Here is a 22379-nt window from a genome sequence, read left to right on the forward strand (position 1 = left end):
ACAAGAAAAGAGCTATCTTTATTAGTATTCAGCATTGTTCAGGAAGTTCTTAGCAAATGGAATAACACTGCAAATAGAAATGAAGTAGAAATATTGTCAAGAACAAAGTGATAGTAATTTGCAGTGGATATGATGATTTGGAAAATCCGTATGTATGTCTGCATTCAGGATCATCTAAATTATTCTCCAGAACTTCCCTCTTGAAAGTGTCTATGATTTTTAGCCTAATTTGTCCTCATTCAAACCCTGAATTATGGTTATAGTTACCACTCTCATTTTATGGATGCGGTCACCAAGACCCACAGAATCAGGAATCATGGTCAAGGTCAGACACCTCGTAAGTGGTAAAGCTGGATTTCAGACCAGGCAGTCTTGCTCCAGAGCTGGCATTCCTAGCCCCTTACACTGTATTGAACAACACAGTCCTTTCTGCCTCTGTGCTATCTACATGCCCAGCACAAAGTGAACTCTGCCATCATGTGGAATAATAATCACAGGAGACTAGTCCTCTAGACTAGGAAAGGAGCAACTATCCAAATTTTAAGGATTGCATATATAATTTGAAAACTGCTTTGCTCCCTTCCCCCTCAATGCCAGTAAGTCTTACTAGGAAAACATTACTACCTGAACTAACCATAATAGGAAACATCAAATTTAGAGAAAAATTTACATCTGTCTTCTTTTAAACATTTTTTCCTATGCTATATGTCCTCTATTATTCTGAAATCACTAGATAGCTTGTTTAGAATTTATATGCTGAGAAAATTAACCCTTTGTTGCTTTAAATAATAATGACATTGGGATTTGCAATTTAAAACGAGAAAATGGAATTGGAATAAATGCTAAAATCAGATACGACTATAATAGCACCATATGAGAATAAAATGTATATTTAATGAGGAAATGAACTAAGTTGCAATAATGATTCATTTACCATACACATGCAGAGAATTTTGATAATCGGAACATGAAAGTTGTTGTACAAAACCAACTAAAGCTTGTCCAAACCCAGTTAATTTTAGATTAAAAATCATACTCTGCAATTACTTACGGTGTTTTCTAAAAATTGTTTGGTAATGATGACTTAATCTCCCAAAATATTTTCTGAAGTGAGGACCAAAGTTTGTGATTTCATTCACAAAGATGGAATGTGATATGAGTAGCCAAAAAGACTATAGATAATAAAAAAAATAAAAATATATAGATAGACCTATATATGAGTTATATTCCCAAATCATTAATGTATAAATTAAATATTTAGAACAAGAATGATTTTGTGACTGAACGAATATCATAAATGGAGATAATGGTCCCAAACTAGCATACCAAAGCCCACCGAACCTGCCATATGTTCCCACGCTGAACTAGGTTTCCTATGTGTATTTACCATCTATGGAACTTTTTTGATCATCAACTGTCTTTCAAACCTTTGGCTCCTTTTTTTTTTTTTTTGGTTCTTTTCTTAATATTGTTGGGAGTTTTTAATATATTCTGGATACAAGCCCTTTATCAAGGAAATGTACCTGGCAAATATTTCCTCTGACTGTTGCTTTTCTCTTCATTTTTTTAATAGAGCTTTTGAATATCGGAAGTTTTTCATTTTGATGAAGTCTATCAGTTTTTAAAAATTAATTAAGTTTTTGTTGTTGTATCTAAGAAATCTTTGCTTAGACCAAGGTCACAAACATTTTTTCTAAGCTCGTCCTCTAGAAGTTTTATGGCTTAGGTTTTGTATTTAAATCTATGATCTATTTGCATTTGCATATATATGCAAATATATATATACATATGATATATATATGATCTATCTGCATTTGCATATATATTTGAGAAAATGTCTACTATATCTTACCATACTTTATGTACTACCACAGTGTAGTACCAAATATAGTACTGCTAGTTTTAAATGTTTGCTCATTGAAATGATTGTGAAAGTATTAGTTGAGTTTATAATTATACCCATTTCAAAAGATGCGGGAAATGAAGTACAGAGAGGCCACCTTATCTGCTCTCAAAGTCATTCGCTGTCCAGTGTTGTAAAAAAGAAATTGTTTTTAACAGTGAAGTCCCCATGTTATGGATATTCTGTACAGATCACAGATAAACATTTCTTTCCACCTCTTCCTCCTACTGGAACCCAGGCTCTGGACCCTAGAGCCCTACCACCCTCAGTCTCAATATGACCCTATACCCTAATGCCCTGGTAAATGGATAAACTGATGGCCTATTGAAAGGATTCAGCTGGGGAATTGGTAAACAAAGGGTAACTTATCAACCAAATGGAATACAACTCAGCAATAAAAAGGACTGAGCTATGGATGCACACACAACATGGATGAAGTTCAAATACATCATGTTGGCTGAAGCTATACTCAAAAGGCTACATTTATATGACATCTGGGAAAAGGAGCAGAGAATAAATCAGTGGTTGCCAGGGGCTGGGGCTGATGAGGGGATTGTCTGCATGGGGGAAAGGGGGAATTTGGGAGGAGTTGATAAAATTGGTGCATATCTCCATTATGGTGTTAGTTACACAATTATATGCTTGTCAAAATGGTACACAAAAAAGGGCAGATTTTACTTACTGTAAGTTGTACCTCAATACAGGTAACTAAAAAGCATAAACTCAGATTTTCAATGAATAAAAGCCCTTATTTTAATGAGGCAGAGTAGACCAATGAATCGGTCAGCCTGATTTCTTCTAAAAGAACCCAGGGAGTTCCTCAGCTGCGCATCCCCTTCTCTTGGTGCCCTGAGCAGCAGCCGGGAAAGATTCCTGCCTGCGGCAAGCCCTGGATTCCATTCAGCTCTCGCTCTTACTCTTGCTTCTTCTGCAGTGGGAATACCCAGCAGATTTCACAGAGTTTAAGGGTGTTTTTGTTTATGATCAAAAGTAAGCATCTGTTTTTATGAAAGGTACAATGAGACTTAAACTTGAAGCAAAGCCTATAGGACCTCAGCCTGGTGTCTCTGTGTGCAAATGTATTTGACATCAGTGATGCCATTTGTTGCCAGAAACCCTGCTGCCTATCAGAGCATTTCAGATAGCACCTACCTAGCCTTGCCTAATAGCCTTTTGTAAGTAGTCTAAAGGGCGATTTGTACGCGGGTGTTCCTCATGTAAATGAGGTCATTATCCTTTTAAAGGTATAACGTTTCCTGTACACTCCAGAGCTTTCTAAGAAACAGACTTGACCTTTCTTTCCTTCATTCAGGGTGCCTGCAGAGCCTGCACTCATTAGCTAGAATTTGACTCCATGACATTTTTACTTAATTTTCTTTTTCCTCCATGTTGGACACATGGGGCAACCATTTATGTTTTCTTGACCTGAGATGCTCTCTAATCTCTTTCCAGCTGTGGCATTTGTCATTCAGTCACATCAGGCTGTGGTGACCCTTCTTTCCCCATGGCAATTCCCAACTGTTAATTGATTCATTTTAGAGAAGGAACTAGATAGAAACAGTCCTATGGGCTTAGCTCCATTTAATTAGTGTTAACCAGCGCAGTGGATGATAGAAAAGCAATTTCCTCTGGAGTGGAAACATATTCTTTATAAGGTAGTAGAGGGAACAAACAGTAATAGTTTTTAAAGCCCTTAGATTTTTTAAGTGCTATGCATTGGTATTAGATTTAAAAGCAGTATTGCCTCCTATTAATATTGAAGATGACAGTAATAAGAATTATAAATAATATTGATGCTACCGCTAATAATAGTATTCAGTTATTTCATCAAAGCCCATACTGTTAATCTAAACTATGCTAAGACATTTTGGGGATAATCACCACTGGGACTGTGCTAGTTACTTTGTGTCTTCCTTACAGCCCAGGCGGGTGAGCTTTACTAAGCCAGTTTAATAGACAGGGACAGTCAGGTTCAGAGAGGTGAACTGTGACTTACTCAAGGTCACTCATTTGCTATGACCAAGATTAGTAGTAGCCAGGTCTTCACTCATTTGCTATGACCAAGATTAGTACCCAGGTCTGTAGTAGCCAGGTCTGTTCTGACACTGTATCCATGATTTTCATCACTACCTACACCATACTGCCTTTAAATTAATAAGGAACTAGCAAGGACATCTCTGGAAAGCATTGCTAGACGCTTTTTAAAATGTGATCCAAATTATGGTTTTGATGGGCTTTGACTTTGAACTTCAAATACTGTATTTGCAGATTGTTGGGACTTAATAAAATGTAGAACCTTAGAACTGCAGACAAACCTATAAGTTTTGAAGGCATTGTGTTATGTATTCAACCATGGTTGAGTCATATTAAATGATTATTTACTATGTGGATATAAACAGAGAAGGTATGATCTCTATCCCCAGCAATGTTATGTCAGAAGTGAACAGATAAAAGAGTAAGGAGTTGCAGTATAGACTGATACATTTTATAATACAAGTGTGCCCATGAGCCTATGAGAACAGGGAAGAGGACAGTTTACATCGGAGTGGGGGGGGGGGGACAATCATAGCATCAGAGGCTTCCCAGAGCTGAATTTGGGGATAAGCAGAGTTAGATACCTAGGGGTAGCCACATGCTAAACAAATCAAAGGTTTGTGTGAAAGACAGGGAGCATACATCAGTAGTGGCTCCAGCAAAAAGTATGTTGAGAGGAAGGGAGCACCTGGCTGTCTCAATCAGTAGAACATGTGACTCTTGATCTTAGGGTTGTGAGTTCAAGCCCCACATTGATTGTGTAACCTACTTAATGTTGAGGATAGTGTTCCCAGTGGACTTCTCAGTATAGAAATAGATGGAATAAAATAACGCAGCCCTATAGCCAGCTTTTAATTACATGGGCTGCCGTTTTGTATCTGTTTCTTCCTGGTAGCGCCTTCCGGGAAGGAGGGGAGACATTGCTACTTCTAAAGCAGATGTTCTGCAACAGCCATTGAGTTCATTTGCCTGGGAGGGAAACAAAGGGTGGGTCACTCAGACATTAACTATAACTCTCCTGGTTCATGAACTGCTTCCTGAGCAGGGTTTTAGCCCTGCTATCAAACACACTCCTGTGGTCCTGCTGCTTGCTTCTGGTTAAACAGAGAGAGGGAAAAAAAAAAAAAAAAAAAGAAGAAGAAGAAGAAGCAGGAGGAGGGGGAGGGGGAGGAGCGGAAGAAGGAGAAGGATTTCTTTCTTTCTGAGCAAGAATGAATGCATGGCAGACTTTACTAATTTTTGTAGTAGAACATAGGCCTTGTCACCTGTACGCCCAGTGTCGAACAATGCATAGGGTCTCTCCTCAAATGTTAGTAATTATATTCTAAATACCTGAAAGTATTGACATAATTAGCTTTCTGTGACCTAGCCTTATATAGTCATTATAAATATACCTATTGTAACTATGCTCAAAAAAACTCTTCTTATGATCCTTTGGCAAGTCATCCAGTAGTGCCTGCTACATAATCATGCTAATGAAATTTTTCATTCACTTTCTTCCATCACTGTTAAGATTTATGAGCTCCTCTTACTTTTAAAGTCATTTTTCTTTTACGGATTTGATGAGCATTCATTTCTGTTTTCTTGGATTGGTGTTTTAAGTTTTTACTCACCAGGTATAATTTATGTAATATGATATTATACATACGTGTGTGTGTACAAACACACACACACACACACACACACACATATAACATAGGAAATTTGCTGTGTTTCCTTAATTCCTAAAGCTCCTAAATTGTATTTTCCCCCCAGTTAGTTAATTACTAATCATTTGTTAAATAATGTTTTCCTGCTGCATTGATTTATGATATTTCCTCTATCATATTTTAAATTCATACATAGAATGGATTACTGTACTATCGGTATCTGTCTTTTTTAATTTCTCTTTTGTCTTATGCACAGCCAGCACATTTTTAAATATCATAGTTTTACAGAATATTTTGAAAGCAACTAGGGCTAAATTTCTTCATTACTCTCCTTTTCAGCTTTCCCATTACTATCAGAATATGTTCTATTTTTCTTAGAGAGGGCCTTTAGAATAATTTCATTAAGCCCAATAAGATTCTGTTAGAATATTGCTAAATATTGCGGTAGGTGTTTTCTTAAGATTGAAAGTGGGGGACACCTGGGTGGCTCAGTCGGTTAAGCCTCCAACTCTTGATTTTGGCTCAGGTCATGATCTCATGGTTCATGAGTTCTAGCCCCGCATCAGGCTCCACACAGCACAGAACCTGCTTGAGATTCTCTCTCTTTCCCTCTCTCTATCTGTCCCTTATCTGCTCATGCTGTCTCTCTCAAAATAAAAAAATAAAAAATAAACCTTTAAAGTTTAAAAGTGAATTTTGAGCCCTCCTATATAATTTTGGCCTGTTTAAATGTTTGGGCCTGTTTAAAATAGTTCATTTAAAGCTCTTAGATAGTCTTTGTTCATCTACTCTGTTTTCTTCTCAAATATATTTTTTTTTCTAATTTTTGTTGTTTGAAAATAGTTCCCTTCTCCAAGGACAGATAGGAAAATATTGCAGCTGAAGAGTTTAGCTTTTTCTATTTCATGTATTAGCATTAAACTATTTGTTTTTCATGGTTCAGGACTATCTCTGCTTCATTCTTTCCACATATAACACAACTGAAAGGTCTTTTGCTGTGTTTCAGACTTTTTCAGAGCTTTGGGTTTTTCTTCTCTTAGTCTTCTTGGGGTGGCTCTCGTTAACTGGAGCCACATTCACCTTCACCGGACTCTGTGCCACTCCTTCTGTAACTGCTGCATTTTCTTTCTCAGTAGGAGCTGATCAGAGACTTCCCTGAGCAGTTATGCCAGCTTCTGTAGCCACCCCTCCTTTTTCTTCCTAATTAGGGTAACTTGTTATTGTGCTATCAATTGGCTTGAGAGATCATTCCTTTCAGAGCCATTTTTTAAGGTCCTCTGGCTGTGGACCTATAAAATATTTTCCCAGAACTTTCTGAACTGCCTAATCAACATATCTAAACACATTTTATGGGTTTCTTTCTCTTGGCTGCTATACCCTCTGGGATATTCATAGCCTCCCAAGTTGCCATCATTGCACCTCACTAACATTTTTCTGGTCAGATATAAGTCAAAAATAGAAATTCCCATCTCTCGTTTCTTCAAAGGGAGAAACCAGTACATGACTTGGAGTGGGGTACAGACATGACTTGGAGTGGGGCACCTGGGTGGCTCCAATTCTTGATTTCGGGTCAGGTCGTGACCTCACAGTTTGGTTCGTGGGTTTGAGCCCCAGGTCGGGCTCTGTGCTGATAGTGCAGAGTCTGCTTGGGATTCTCTCTCTCCCTCTCTCTGCCCCTCCACCACTTGTGCTCTCCCTCTCCCTCTCAAAATAAATAAATAAACATTAAAAAAAAAAAAGCCCATGGCTTGGAGGGACTGGGACAAATGAAGAAGCAAAAAGAAATCACCAGCCTCAGGGGACAGATATGAGTGTATGGGTAAGCAGAGGTAGTACAGATATGTGCAAGCTTAATTTTGCAAACACTGTCAAATACTTGGGCCACAATAGCATGGAAATGATGTATTGTCATCCTTCAGGTACATGCACATGGAAAGTCGGAGTCACTTTGCTAACTGTCCTAACAGTGCAGCAAAGATGAAATATCAAGAACTCACAGTAATTATAATTATAAAGAAATATGTAGATAATCCTAAAATTGGCTATAATTAAGTCAAATCAGACTACATAAAAATGTTCTCTCTTAACCCCATTCTCTTTTTTTCTAAATGTAGCACACTTCATCCTTCAAGATTCTGTTCAATGTCCATCCTTGATGAAGCTTTCTCTGAGAGACCCAGTTAGTTCTAGTCACCCTTTCTTTGGTATTTGCATCTCTGCATTTTCTATTATGATTAGTTATGGGTCTCATCCACGTTTGATTTTGAACCCTCAACAACACGTACTTTTCCTTGTCATTTTTGTATTTCAAACATACACTACATTACCTGGTAGGTTGTAGATATACTAATAAAACCAGCATCATTCAATTCTGTGCTTGAAGAATGGACTTCTTGGCCACCATGAGCTATTTTACTAAAGACGTGGGCCATGTAGAAGTTACAGAAGAGTGTTTGGGTCTCAGTATTAAAGAAATCTTTTTTTTTAATTTGACATTCATAAATGCAATAAACCGATATGTGAGGAGTCATCATTGCAATAATGGAAGCTCTCAGGAAACAGAGGATGATGTATGTATATTATGTGTGTGTCTGGATGCAAGATAGGATATGCAAGTAGACATGGTTCCTTATCCATACCTCATACCTTAAAACTGATGAGTAGGTATATTTATGTGGGAATGGTATCCAGAAGCTATTTTCAATATTCTGGAGGTTAAGGAAAAAGGAAATTTATCTACAAATCTTAAGAGCTTTAAGAAACTTCATAATGTTTTGCTCTTGGCCAGACTGTATCAATTGAATGTGGCAACACTGGTTATTGTGTGGATACAAAATTCCAGTTGGCTGTTAGTGATGCATTACCTTTGATTTTTGTAACAATTTAGAAACCAGTTATTGTTACTAACTCCCAATTTGTTTGGAGGCAGAAGGATTTCAAAAAATGAAGTTCATGCAGAAAGCTTTTAAAACGATATTTGATCACAAACTGAATTAATTTCATTCTACGTGTTAATTTCATGGACTCTTTTTCTCCCCAGTATCTTTTACATCTCTGAGATAAGGATGCATGATACTAGGATAATGTGTTATATTTCATTGCAATTTTAAAAAATCTTCTCTAGAGACTCATAAAATAAAGATGCAGTTTATAATCCATAATGTTTTAATGGACAGAGAAATATGATAATTTGATTCAGAGTGGCTTAGAGAATTCATATGGTTCAGGGTGTGAAGACTGAACCAAGATCCTCTGTTACCTAGGACAGCTCCTTAATTTCTCGGAGACTCAGTATTCTCACTTGTAAAGTGGGGATAATAATAATACCTATGTCATAGATTGCTTGTGAAAAATAGAATGAGATAATACTTGCAACGTGTTAACCTTTTCTTTTATTGCATCTGTCCCAAATCATTGATGTTGGAAAGAGTTAATGCTTCTCCCAAATTGCCAAAATTGCCAATAATAAAAAAAAAAATACTGGAAATCTTGGAGGAGCTGACATTATTTTATTTTATTATGCAAATAGTTTTGACCTCCAGAGATTATTTATTTTGCCTCATCTTCTGTGCTGCTAACCAAACAGTTTATTCCATTTTGTGCAACAATTCATAATGAACCTTAAGAGAATTACTGATTATTTTAGAGATTTTGGCTCAATTACCTGTTTCAAATGCTCAATGACTAAGGAAAGCATGTCATTTTCTCCTCTCCTGCACACTGGAGCATAACAATAGACTTTGAATAGAGCAAATCAAAGAGACACAAATACCAGTATAAGGGGCCCATTGTGCTGAGTTTGTAGCCCTGTCACATGCTTTTAATTTAGGTCGGTTGATTGATTATGACATACTGACAGATAGTACATTGTTCCTCTCTTGGAACCTCTAGACTCTTTAATATTCCTTCCCTTATCTGTCCATTTTGATTCCAAAACTTAAGTGAAATGGAATTACAGCATTCACTTTGTTTTCCTGTACTAAGTGATTATCTCTGAAGTGCAATTTTGTGATTAGGTGAGATGGCATGCATACACTCAGCTAATGCTGATTTCCCCCAGGGTGCAGAACAGGTAAATTCATAATGAATGGATGTTGTGCTTTGATTTCAAATGGATGGAAAACCTCCCCACACTTGGTAGTTTTATTTTAAAAATGTATTTAATTATTCTAAAATTAACAGGAGAATATTAAAATTAAACTTTAGAAAATGGCATTTAAACATAAGTCAAGGGTGCTAACTGCTTATGAATGTTAATACCCTTCAAAAAGTGAAAAAACAAACTTACCTGACATAAATTAGGGGGGTGGGGTGTGAGTGGAGAAGGCGTGTGGTCATTGAAAAACTTCAGTTTAATTATTTATATTTTTTCTGATTAATTCAAAAATATCTAAGTGCACCTTAGTATTAGTATTCTCAAATACTAATGTTTCTTATTTTGAAAACTACAGTAATTATTAACTAATTGATATTATAGTATTGTCATAGATGTTTGGTCCTGAGGGGTGACTTCTGGTGTGTGTGGGAGTGGGGGAGGAGCAAGGAGTTAATGATTGGCACACAGTATTTTTTTTTTTTTGATATTTAGAAAAAAATTTTTTTGTCCAATAGTAAGAGAACTCAGTTTTAAAGAGAATTTTGCATTCCCAAATTAGACACGTTTTGACCAGACCACAAAAGTAGATGATTAGTACCCAAATCGTACTCCTTTACTGATAAGCATTGACCATAATATTGTGAATCTTAAAGTGAGAAACCTAACATGCAATTTCTCAAACTTATTTCAGTTGAAATCCTTTTTATAAAGAATTGTAAGTTCTAGTCAGAACTTCATGTAGGCCGTGTTGGTACATGGTCGTTTGTGGTTCTTTGATCACCTTCTTCTTCCCACACTTAATCTCTTAGCATAGTATCCAGTATATACCAAGAGCACAGTAAATCTTAATTATTGTTGTTATTTTAATTATCTTTCCAACTGAATAAAAGTAATAATTTTAATAAGTTGATGACAGGTGATTTTCAACATTAAAGCACGTTAATTTGGAATAAAGTGTTTTTATTCAAGCCTCAAAGAAAAACCAACCCATTAAAATTTTTCTCTCATTATAATCCAATTGTATGTCATGTGAACCATCAGCAATATTCTTTCTGGTAAAAGTGATTCACTTTCCTGTATGTTGTATTGTCACTTGCCCTAACAGATGCGATACCCTCAAAGTTGTCCTCCTAATTTTGGACAACTACGTAGCAGAGGTGAATGGCCTACATTTTTAGTATTCACTCTCTCCCACCTTGCATACTTGAGTTAGCAAGGTAAAAGCACTTCTAAGTACACTCAGTGAGTGATTTGTTAGCCGATAGCCTGCTCTCCAAGGCCACAATAGGAAAACTGCAACTATTTATTTCCCACATCATGGGGCTATTGGATATAACTCTTTGGGCAGAGGTAAGGAAGATAAGATGTATCACTGGTGTGGTGAAAAGGACATGAATTGGGAACCAGAACGCCTACAGATTGTAGTTTTAGTTCTATTCAGTATCTTAGGTCACATTTTGTAGTTTCTCTGAACCTTAGAAGTTATTTTATACTTATTGTGGGTTTGTTTGTTTTCACTCTTCTTTCTTGCTAGTTTGGTAGACTCTGTAAAGAAGTGTTACTCATCATTAGATCTTTATGCCCAGTTGTACCATTGACAACGTTGAAGGTGCTTAACAAATGTGTGTAGAAAAAGTAAGGCAAGAAGACAACCAGAAGGAAGAGAAAGACAGAATAGAACAATATATTTAAGGCCTAAGTTTCCCCCCAAATTCTCTTTGAATAAAACCTTGTGAAATCAAGCACACATGGTCCTAACATTAATGGAAGTGTAAACTTTTAGGGCTTGGAGAAGTTACTATCAGTCAGACCTTCTCTTTTTATGTATGAGAAACAGGCTCATGATGATTAGGTGAAGTGTCATTTGAGTAATGTCTAAGCTGGATCCAGTTCTTCTCCCTCCCAGGACGGCATTCTGGACTGTACTGGATAGGCTCATCGTTAGGCTATGTATGCAAATAAGTCTCAAAAGATATACCCCCTACCCATTAGAATATGGGAAAAGTGAGTGGTCTTTTACTTTCAATTCTCTGTATCATTCTATTTCTTGATACGAACAACAACAAAAAGCATGAACTACTTTTGTAACACAATAAGAAATATTATTTGGAAAAATATAATTAAAAAATAATCAATTTCAATACTCTGCAGGAATGTTATATAGACTCAGTAACAATATGCGAAAACAAAACGTACCCTGCATCATGAGTATGATTTGGTAACGTGTATTTCTTAAAGAGTGGACTGGAATTCACCAGTGTATGTATTAAATCTCTCTGACATATTGGTGAAGAGGTCACTTTGTTATAAATGCTTGGTTATCTTGCCTTAAGAGGTCAAACAACTCTATCTCCCCAAGAAGAGGCTGCTCAGATTTCTTACCTGTCTCCCAGAGGGACACTCCCCCTTCTGATATACCTTTTCATGGTCATAGTCAAGTATACCATCTTCTGATCTGTCTAAATTCAATCCATCAAGTTTTCTTTTTTTCTATTAATATTTCTTACTGCCTTTTTGGAGAAGAAAAAGCAAAACATTTTTAAGTAAGAGCAGGTGTTTGTAAATCTTATTGAGCTGTCCTTTCATTCATGCTTTCTTCCACGTTTTGCCTATCATCAAAGTGTCCTGAAACTTTGACTAGCGGGAAGAAGAGCGAGGGGGTTGCCACCAGCTGTAAAGCTGTGGGTGAGAAGAATGGAGTCCCACCACTAAAGCCTAGCAATGTTGCATCTTATCTTTCCTGACTTTGCCCGGAGAGTTCGATCCATATTTACATATTTAATTATCCTGAGGGCTTCTGGGTGGCTCAGTCCCTTAAACATCAGACTCTTGGTTTTGACTCAGGTCATGATCTCACAGTTCCTGAGTTCCAGCCCTGCATGGGGCTCTGTGCTGACAGCTCAGAGCTGGGAGCCTGGAGCCTGCCTCAGATTCTGTCTCCCTCTCTCTCTTTATGCTCCTCCCCCACTTGCATTCTGTCTCTCTCTGTCTTTCTCTCTCTCAAAACTAAATAAACATTAAAAAAATAATTATCCTGTATGCTAATTATCTATAGGTCAGAGTATCTATTTGACTTATTTTCCAATGTTACTATTTTTACAGCTTCTGCCACCTTTGAAGACTTTCAAATTCGTCCCCACGCTCTTTTTGTTCACTCGTATAGAGCTCCGGCTTTCTGTGATCACTGTGGAGAAATGCTGTGGGGTTTGGTGCGTCAGGGCCTTAAATGCGAAGGTAAGGTCTTTCCTTCCCAACCAAGTCGATCCCATGCTGGAACACGTAAGTTACCTGCTTATGTTGTGCCCTCTACAATAATGTCTTCTTAACTTTATGTCTTCCACCAATTTTGGGGATGCATGGATTCTGCTCTGTTCATTTCTTTACATTTCCTGTTTTGAGCTTATTTGCTCTGATCTGGGAAACCTGATTCTCATATCATTTTCCCTGTACTACTTGGATGTGTTTCTTTTGTGTTGGTTATTTTGGCAACAAACTGAAAATAATAATTGCTTCTTAAGTTGGAATTTTTTCAATATTTTTAAAAAAATTCTTTTTAATATTTTTTTTTTTTTTTGAGAGACAGAGAGAGAGAGCAAGAATGGGGAAGGGGCAGAGAGAGAGGGAGACACAGAATCCAAAGCAGACTCTAGGCTCTGAGCTGTCAGCACAGAGCCCAATGCGGGGATCGAACTCAGAAACCATGAGATCATGACCTGAGCCGAAGTCGGATGTGTAACCAACTGAGACGCCCAGGCACCCCATGTTGGAATTTTGATTCGTAGGCATTCGCTAAATGTTTGTTGAAATTAGCAGAAATTTAGGAGGTTAATTAAACCATGCAAGGTCAATCAGCTGTAGAGTGGTGGCCTGGAACTTGTACCCATGTTCCTAACAATAGCATAGTTTGCCATAAAATGAACTTTACCATGAAAAGAACTCTTTAAACTCAAGTGGCTAGAACACCATTATAAATCTTAAAAATACTCCAGTCATACAGTGTTCTCTCTGAGTTGTAGGAGGTAGAGCTGTTTGAACTTTGGCCAATATAACCAAGCATTTGTGATGCAACCTAGAAATAAGCTAACCACAGTTTTTGAATTTCTGTCTGTGAGAAGACAAGTTAGGTGACAGTGACTTAGAAGAAACTGCCTGAAGTGTGGCTTTATGGAAATTTTCTGGCCTCCTGTGTGACACACAGGGAACTATACATAGTGGAAATATCAAACAAAAAATGGTGCTTTCCTAATTATCTAAAATGTGGAAACCAGCATGTAAAGAAATGTAACATGTTTCTTAACAATTCTACAAGGTAGTTATTATCCGTATTTTATCGATAGCCAAACTGAGGTGTGCAAGGTCATGTAAACAAAAAAATTATAGAGCCAGGATTCACATCAAGTTCAAAAGTTGTGATGCACTGTGATTAACTTTCCCTTATGTGTCCACTCACATTAACTTGTGGCAGCTAAAAAAGCCTCAGGCGATCTCTTTGTTTTTTTTGTTTTTTGTTTTTTCTTTTTTTGTTTGGTTGGTTTTGAGTTTTTTTGTTTCTGTTTTTGTTTTTGTTTTTGCTAGATCCCTTAAAGTCCAAGTCCATTATATCCAAGAATATTTAAACAAAAATGATAACCAGAGTAGTTGCTGAGCTCGTCCAAAAGAATCAGAATTCAAAACCCACCTTATTTACAATTTCTGAAAAGAAAACAGAAAAAGCTCAAGAGAAAATTTGAATTTCTAAATAGCCTCAAGAAAAACGAAAACAATACTATTTTTAAAAATGCATAACTTGATACTAGAAGAGCTTTTAATTTATGGTTGAACAAAAATCATTTTTACTTTCTCTTTCCAGGATGCGGACTGAATTACCATAAGAGATGTGCATTTAAAATCCCCAACAATTGCAGTGGCGTGAGGAGGAGAAGGCTCTCGAACGTTTCTCTCACTGGGCTCAGCACCATCCGCACAGCATCTGCTGAGCTCTCCACCAGTGCCCCTGACGAGCCCCTCCTGGTACAGCTTCCTGTTTTTCCATTTATCCATTTGCATGAGAGATCTGTGGGACAATGAGATGACAGTGTCAATCCAAGACAGCACCCCGGGAGGGAGGACACAGCCAGGGTGTTATTGACTGTGTTTCTTCAGGGTTTGTACTGTAGACTGGTCAGTGCTTCATCAAATATCCAACAACTTTGAGTTTGCTTTCATTTATGAGCTCAGTGCAGTTAGAAAATATGTAAGGTTTCATCGTGGTCATAGGGCCAGACCAGCACAAACTAACATGTGAATGTTGCAAAACACACTTTGTCAAAATTGGGAAACCAAAGATGAAAGATGCTCTTCTCTGAAGATTATTAGAGTGCTTTGTGACATAGCTGCATATTTATTCTGGGAGAAAAGTTTAAATTTGTTCTTATGAAAATAATGAAAGTCTTTAATTTGTTGGCAATACTGGCATACATTCCAGGGTATTGTCAGGGTGACACAGATTGACAAATGCTATGAGAACAATAGCCCTCAAATGCTTTAAGCATTTCCATTAGCTCTAAACACTTTTGTGGATAGGACTTAAATATTTTTTAAGAAATTTAAATTCGAATTTTCCAAACATTCACAACCAAGTAAAAATTGTGGTAATTATGTGAATTATTTAAAATAGGAAAATAGGCGAACAATGTGAGGCCTTAAATTTCCCGTATTTACTCCCTCCCCTAAAGACTTTTTAGTAATCTAGCTATTGTAAAAATCAATTGAAAAAAATTAAAAATTATTAAAACAGTAAGGTTAAATTCATCCCTCTTGATGTGGAGAAGGGCAATAAATTTTGAAGACATCTCTCAAAAGTTGTATTAGTCCCTTGTTTGGAAAATATTTTGTTGTGATCCTTATCACTTCAATTTTGTTACAGCATGAACAAGACATATAATTCAAATGCATGCTCATTTTGGTAAATAGGAAAATGTCATACTATTTTCCCATGACTGACTTAAAATTGAGAGTTTGTTGTGTTTTCAGTCTTTCATGAAGTGAGTCTGTTGGAGGAAGGCAAGTACTTAATCCTGCTGTTAACTAGAAGAATATATTATGTTTGATAACTATTCAGAATGTATGTGTATCATTTTATATTATTACATAATGTTGCATTAATTGGAACTAGTGATATTTTCATTGAAAGATGCTTAAATTAGGGCGCCTGGTTTGGCTCAGTCGGTTAAGTGTCTGACTTTGGCTGAGCTCACGATTTCACACTTTGTGGGTTCAAGCCCCATGTCGGGCTCTCTGCTGTCAGTTCAGAGCCTGCTTCAGATCCTCTGTCCCCCTCTCTCTTTGCCCCTTCCTTACTCACACTTTCTCTCTCACTCTCAAAAATAAACAGACATTAAAAAAAAGGTGCTTAAATCAAAAGCTATTTACTTTTTCAAATAACTCTCATGTCAGCTTCCCAATTCTAAACTTCCTTGATTTAGTTTGAATTTTTGTAAGTAGTGACTTTTCAAGTGCTAGCAGTTACTCTTGCTTTTAAGATAGTCACTGAGACTCATACTATTTATAGAACACTTACAAGTAAGTTTAAGAAACAAAATTGTAAATTAATTATATATTGTTTTCAAATTCTTTAAAAATTATTTAATATCCCACAACAAATCTAAAGCTTTAAAGCCTTTCATTATTACAATAAATTAGATGATTAATGCTAAAGATTCTTCTTTTAGATCTTTCTCAACTTTTTATAATATGTACATATACACACAAATACATGTATATACATATATACACAGACATGCATATATATACTTCAAAACATCACATATATAATTTACATGTTATAAGTATAAATTAAATTACATATTTAAATTATTTACATGCATATATTTATAATATATACCATTTATACGTAAATATAATTTAGGTTACCTATCTATAGACTATAATACAAGTTTTTAAATCAAATTATTTAATTGCTTTATTTAGCCAAATTAAATTATTTCATCATTTGAATTAGTTGATCACAAGTTATGTTTTACATGAAATGTTGGAACTTACTACTGCTTTCTTGCTGAATGGAAATTTTTATAGTAGAATGCTTAAAATGTTTTTTTTTAATATATATTTTTAAAAATCAAATTTCAACGATGTCTGTCAAGAATGCTGGTATAATTGTGATCAAATCAGATATTTGTGAGGTGAGAAAATATTGGAGCCATAAAATACTTTGAAAAATGTTGTTATCCTAAACTTTCATAAACTTGTGTAAAATGCCCAATGGGTAGCCATTAAATAAGAAATGCCCGTGGAAATAATGTCTGTGATACTATTTGACATACTGGCTCTGAAAGTCATGTTTTACATGTGTCAAAGCTTTTTGTGCCTTCATAGGATACCTCTTTATCTTTTGTTTTATCCAATACCTGAGAAAGGAAGAAATACTGGCCTGCTTTGAGGAGGGCACGTATTTTCCAGTTGCCTTGGGTCATGGTCATGCCTTGGCTACTTACTTTATGTAGGAACAAAGCCACCCTGCTGTACCCAGGCATGTTGGAGTACAGTGACTATGTCCCTCTTTATCCCTGGGCAAGGCAGAAAAGGTCAGTAATTACAGTTTAAAATTTAGAGTGAATGCCTAATCAAAAGAAATATTATGTCAATAGTAGTAAAACCTTTTAGTTCTGTATACCATAAGGGATATTTTTCCATTTCCAAAAAAGATGATGACCAAGATAAAGATGACATTGCTTATTAATCTCATTATATCACCCATATTGCAAGTCTGCCATGACAAGTGTATAGATTTTCTCTCAAATGCAAGAAAATGTTTCTCCTATCCATACTTGATGACTTAATAAAATCACCATTTCACATACAGATTAAGACACTGATAATTCTATTAATTTATTCATTTTTGGCACCTAAATTGAATCTCAGATTTCCGTAATGCCACTAAGATAGAAAATGAGCATAACAATATAAATCATATGATAGGCTTTATCTATCATCAATTTTGGCAGTAAACGGTATTCATTATACCAACCATAAAGCAGTCCATCTTTTAAGAAGACCCAAAATGAAGTCAATTTATGGTATAACAGCTCAGCAGGGGTGTGTACCTCTCTGCACACCATCACCAGCATTAGAAGGAAATGAGAAAAACTCAGTAGGTCCTTGAGTAGGATACATTAATATGTTGTATTGTATTATTGTATTATATATATTACGTATTATATGTATTATATATATTATATATGTATTATGTGTGATATGTATTATATATATTATATATTATGTATATATAAGTATATATATGTATCATATATATTATTATATTATATATATAGTATATATTATATACTATAAGTATACTTATTAAGACTATATTAATTTTATAGTCTTAAGAAAATTGCAAAAGAGAAGTCAGGATTAAATAATCCTATAATTTCTCTATGCTTTATTCATCTTTTTATTTTTATTTACAAATGTTCTTGTAGTTTTTGGGAAAAATCAAAATCCATTGAAACCGTGTTATACAAGACCTAATCTTAGGCAAAAAGCGAAATAATCTCTTTCAGAACTTCTGCTCCTAGCTATGAAGAAGCTTGTATCTGATCAACTGTTCTACAAGGGACAATTGTACAAGCTGAATAAAATAGAAGAGAACAGAACAAAATATTTGGAGGTGCCCAAAAGCAACCAAAGCAATTAGGATTTAAGGGACCAATGTCTTAGAAGGAAATCGCAGAGAGATCAGTGCACAGGATGGCCCCCACAACAAAGTGGCACCAAATGTCAGTCATGCTGGCGTTGAGAACTCCTGAGGTAGAACCGAGCTGGAAAATTTCCAAACATATTATAAAGCGACTGTTAAGACAGTGTAGATTATACAAGGTCTGAGTATCAAAAAATAATATGGTGTTATGCAACAACAGAACAATAAACCAATCAAACAGAACAAAGAGAGTTGAGAAACTACGTATATAGACAAAGCCAACTGATTTCTGACAAGAATATCACTGCTATGAAAAAAGGCTGATCTTTTCAACAAATATTTCTAGGACAAATTGGATATCTGTATGGAAAACATGAATCTTGATCCTACCTTATACCACATACAAAATCAATTCATGGTGCTAACAATTCTAGGAGCTAACAGAGAAGGGTATCTACAAGAACTTGGAGTTGGGAAAGCCTTTTTAAACAGGACTCACATCACTGATGTCAAAGGGAAAAAGTGATAAATTAGACATCTTTAAAATTCAGAAATTGTTTGCAGCAAAAAATACCATTGAATGGAAAGCAAGTCACTGAATGGAAGAAGATATTTTCAACATATGTATATTATAAAAGATGCATATATATAAATATATAAGGAATATATAAAGAACATCTATAAAAATTTAGAAGACAGACAACCCCATTTAAGGTATAGGCAAAAATATTTGTTTTAACAGCACTTTATAAAAGAACATAATCAATAAACATAAAAATGTCCTTTGCATCATTAGTTATCAAGGAGTCTAAAGTTAATCTACAGTGAAATATCTCTATACCAGAATGTCTAACATTAAAAATAAAACTGATGATAACAAGTATCGATGAAGATATTAAGCAACTGGAACTCTCATACACTACTACTGTGAATATAAATTGGTTCAACAACTTTGGAAAAATGGTTGGCATTTATCTGCTAAATCTGAACATATGAGTAACATGTGAATCCACAGTTCTACTCCTTGGTTTATATTCAGCAGAAATGTGTATAGGCATATAAAGATATGTACAAGCATTTTTTTTTATTTCTTGCTTTTTCATTTTTTTAGACGTCATTTTTTCGAGCAGTTTTAGGCTCTCAGCAAAATTGAAAAGAAGGTACAAAGATTTCCCATATACCACCTGCCCCAACCCGTGCATTGTTTAACCCCTGCCTCCCGCCCCTGTTATCAGCATTACTTGCCAGAGCAGTAGTTCTGTTAATACTGATGAGTCTACACTGACACATCATAATCACCTAAAGTCCCATTTTAGGGTTCAGCCTTGTACATTCTGTGGATTTGGGCAGATGTATAATGATGTATTCATCATTATGGTATCATACAAAGTGTTTTCACTGCCCTAAAAATCCTCTGTGCTCCAGCTGTTTTCCCTCTTCCCTTTCACCCAGTCCTGCTAACCAGTGATCTTTTTACTTTCTCCATAGCTTTGCCTTTTCCAGAATGTCTTCTAGTTGGAATCATACAGTATGTACCCTTTCCAGATTGGGTTCTTTTACTTAGTAATATGCATTTAAGTTTCCTCCATATCTTTTCATGGCCTGACAACTCTTTCCTCTTAGCATGGAATAATATCCATTGTCTAGGTGTCCACAGTTTATTTATCTGCAGGACATCTTGGCTGCCTCCAATTTTGAGCACTTATGAATAGGCTACTATAAACATCCATGTACAGGTTTTTATGTAGACAAAAGCTTTTTTTTTAACTCTTCTGAGTATCATAAAGTTTGATTGCTAGATTTAAGGTAAGAGTATGTTAGGTTTTTTAAGAAACCATCAAACTGTCTTCAAAGTGGCTGTACTATTTTGCATTCCCACCAGCAGTGGATGAGAGTCCCTATTGCTCCTTGTCCTTATTAGCATTTGGTGTTACTAGTGTTCTGGATTTTGGCCATTCTGATAGGTATATGGTGGTATTTCATTGTTTTAATTTGCATTTTCCTGATGACATATGATGTAGAGCTTCTTTCATATGCTTATTTGCTGTCTGCTTATATCTTCTTTTGTTGTTGCTTAAAGATTTTTGTTTTTAAGTAATATCCATACCCATTGTGGGCCTCCAATTCAAAATCCCAAGATCAGGAGTCTCATGCTCTACTGACTGAGCCACCCAGGCACTGTCTTCTTTAGTGAGGTGTCTTTTAAGGTTTTTGGCCCATTTTTAAAATTAAGTTGTTTTCTTATTGTTGAGTTTTAAGAGTTCTTTGTATATTTTAGATAATAATCCTTTATTAGATCTATCTTTTGCAAATATTTTACAAATATTTCCTCCCGGTCTGTGGCTTGTCTTCTAATTCTCTTAGCAATGTGTTTTGCAGAACAGAAGTCTTTTTTTTAATTTTAATGAAGTTCAGTTTATCAGATGTTTCTTTCATGAATTGTGCCTTTGATTTTATTTCTAAAAAGCTATCACCATATCCAAAGCCATGTAGGTTTTTATCCTATGTTATCTTCTAGGAATGTCATAGTATTGTACTTTACATTAAGGTCTGTGGTCCATTTAGAGTTAATTTTTACTAAAGTATGTAAGGTATGCATCTACATTAATTTTTTGCATGTTAATGTTTAGTTCTAGTGCCGTTTGTTGAGGGATCTTTGTACATTGTATTGCCTTTGTTTTTTTGTCAGAGATCAGTTGACTATATTTATGAAGGTCTGTTTTGGGGCACACTAATCTGATACATTGATCTATTTGTCTCTTCTTTCTTTTTTTTTAAGATTTTATTTTTATTTTTATTATTTTATTTATTTTTTTAAATTTACATCCTAATTAGCATATAGTGCAATAATGATTTCAGGAGTGGAATCCAGTGATTTATCCCCTGTAGTAACACCCAGTGCTCACGCCAACAAGTGTCCTTAGTGCCCCTTACCCATTTAGCCCACCCCCCCAAAAAACCCCTCCAGCAACCCTCTGCTTGTTCTCTGTATTTAATAGTCTCTTATGGTTTGTCCCCCTCCCTGTTTTTATATTATTTTTGCTTTCCTTCCCTTATGTTCTCTGTTTTGTATCTTAAATTCCACATATGAGTGAAGTCATATGATATTTGTCTCTTCTTCACCAGTAACACACTGTTTTGATTATTGTAGCTTTATAGTAAGTCTTGAAGTCAGGTAGCGTCAGTCCTCCAATTCTGTTCTTTTCCTTCAATATTATGTTGGCTATTCTGGTTTTTTTTTCCTTTCCTCCTAAATTTTAGAATCAGTTTATTGACATCCATAAAATAAGTTGCTAGGATTTTGATTGGGATTGCATTAAATCTATAGATCAAGTTGAGAAGAACTGACAGCTTGACAATATTAAATTTTCCTGTCCATGAACATGGAATGTTTCTCCATTATTTAGTTCTTATTTTACTTCTTTCATCAAATTTTTATAGTTTTCCTCAAGCAGATCTTATACATAACTGGTTAGATTTATACCCAAGTATTTTATTTTGAGGGGGTGCCAATGTGAATGATATTGTTGGAAGCATGTTTGTAACTTTATTCATAATAGCTAAAAGCTAGAAACAAAAAAAATCATGAGTTATAAAGTTATTAGGTTTCTTCATCACAGGTCATGTGAGAAATAAAATATTATATCAGAATAATTAATAGTTAATTTTCCTGAAATTCCTATCAGTTAATGAAAATGGGGTACAGGAATTACATTATTTAATAATGGGAAACAAATTCTTTGGGTGCTAAATGAAAAGTAGTATGCCACATTATCCTAATATGCATATTATTTGCATAGTTAACATTGTTTTCTACAGTAGTTTTCATTACAGATGAAAAACTGTAATTCTTGTGATCTTCCTTCAAGGGAAACAAAAATAAAAACAAAACTATAGTATAATATGACAATCAACTACTAAAGTAATAGGTGGCTCTGTCTTTTATCTTTATCACCAGACATTTCTGGTGATTCTAACTTGCTAGCAAGGGGGAAAGAA

The 22379-nt window shown here is 35.4% G+C and overlaps 1 protein-coding gene across 1 annotated transcript in view; it reads left to right on the forward strand.

Moving 5' to 3' along the window:
- Positions 1 to 22379, forward strand: part of PRKD1 (protein kinase D1) — a 327609-nt gene that overhangs the window by 235407 nt on the left and 69823 nt on the right. Inside the window, exons 3-4 of the mRNA XM_049612962.1 lie at positions 12785 to 12916; positions 14532 to 14692. Of these exons, the coding sequence (XP_049468919.1) occupies positions 12785 to 12916; positions 14532 to 14692 (293 nt within the window). The remainder of the gene's footprint in view (positions 1 to 12784; positions 12917 to 14531; positions 14693 to 22379) is intronic.

Source organism: Panthera uncia, assembly GCF_023721935.1.
Source record: "Panthera uncia isolate 11264 chromosome B3 unlocalized genomic scaffold, Puncia_PCG_1.0 HiC_scaffold_1, whole genome shotgun sequence".
Taxonomy (NCBI): Eukaryota; Metazoa; Chordata; class Mammalia; order Carnivora; family Felidae; genus Panthera; species Panthera uncia.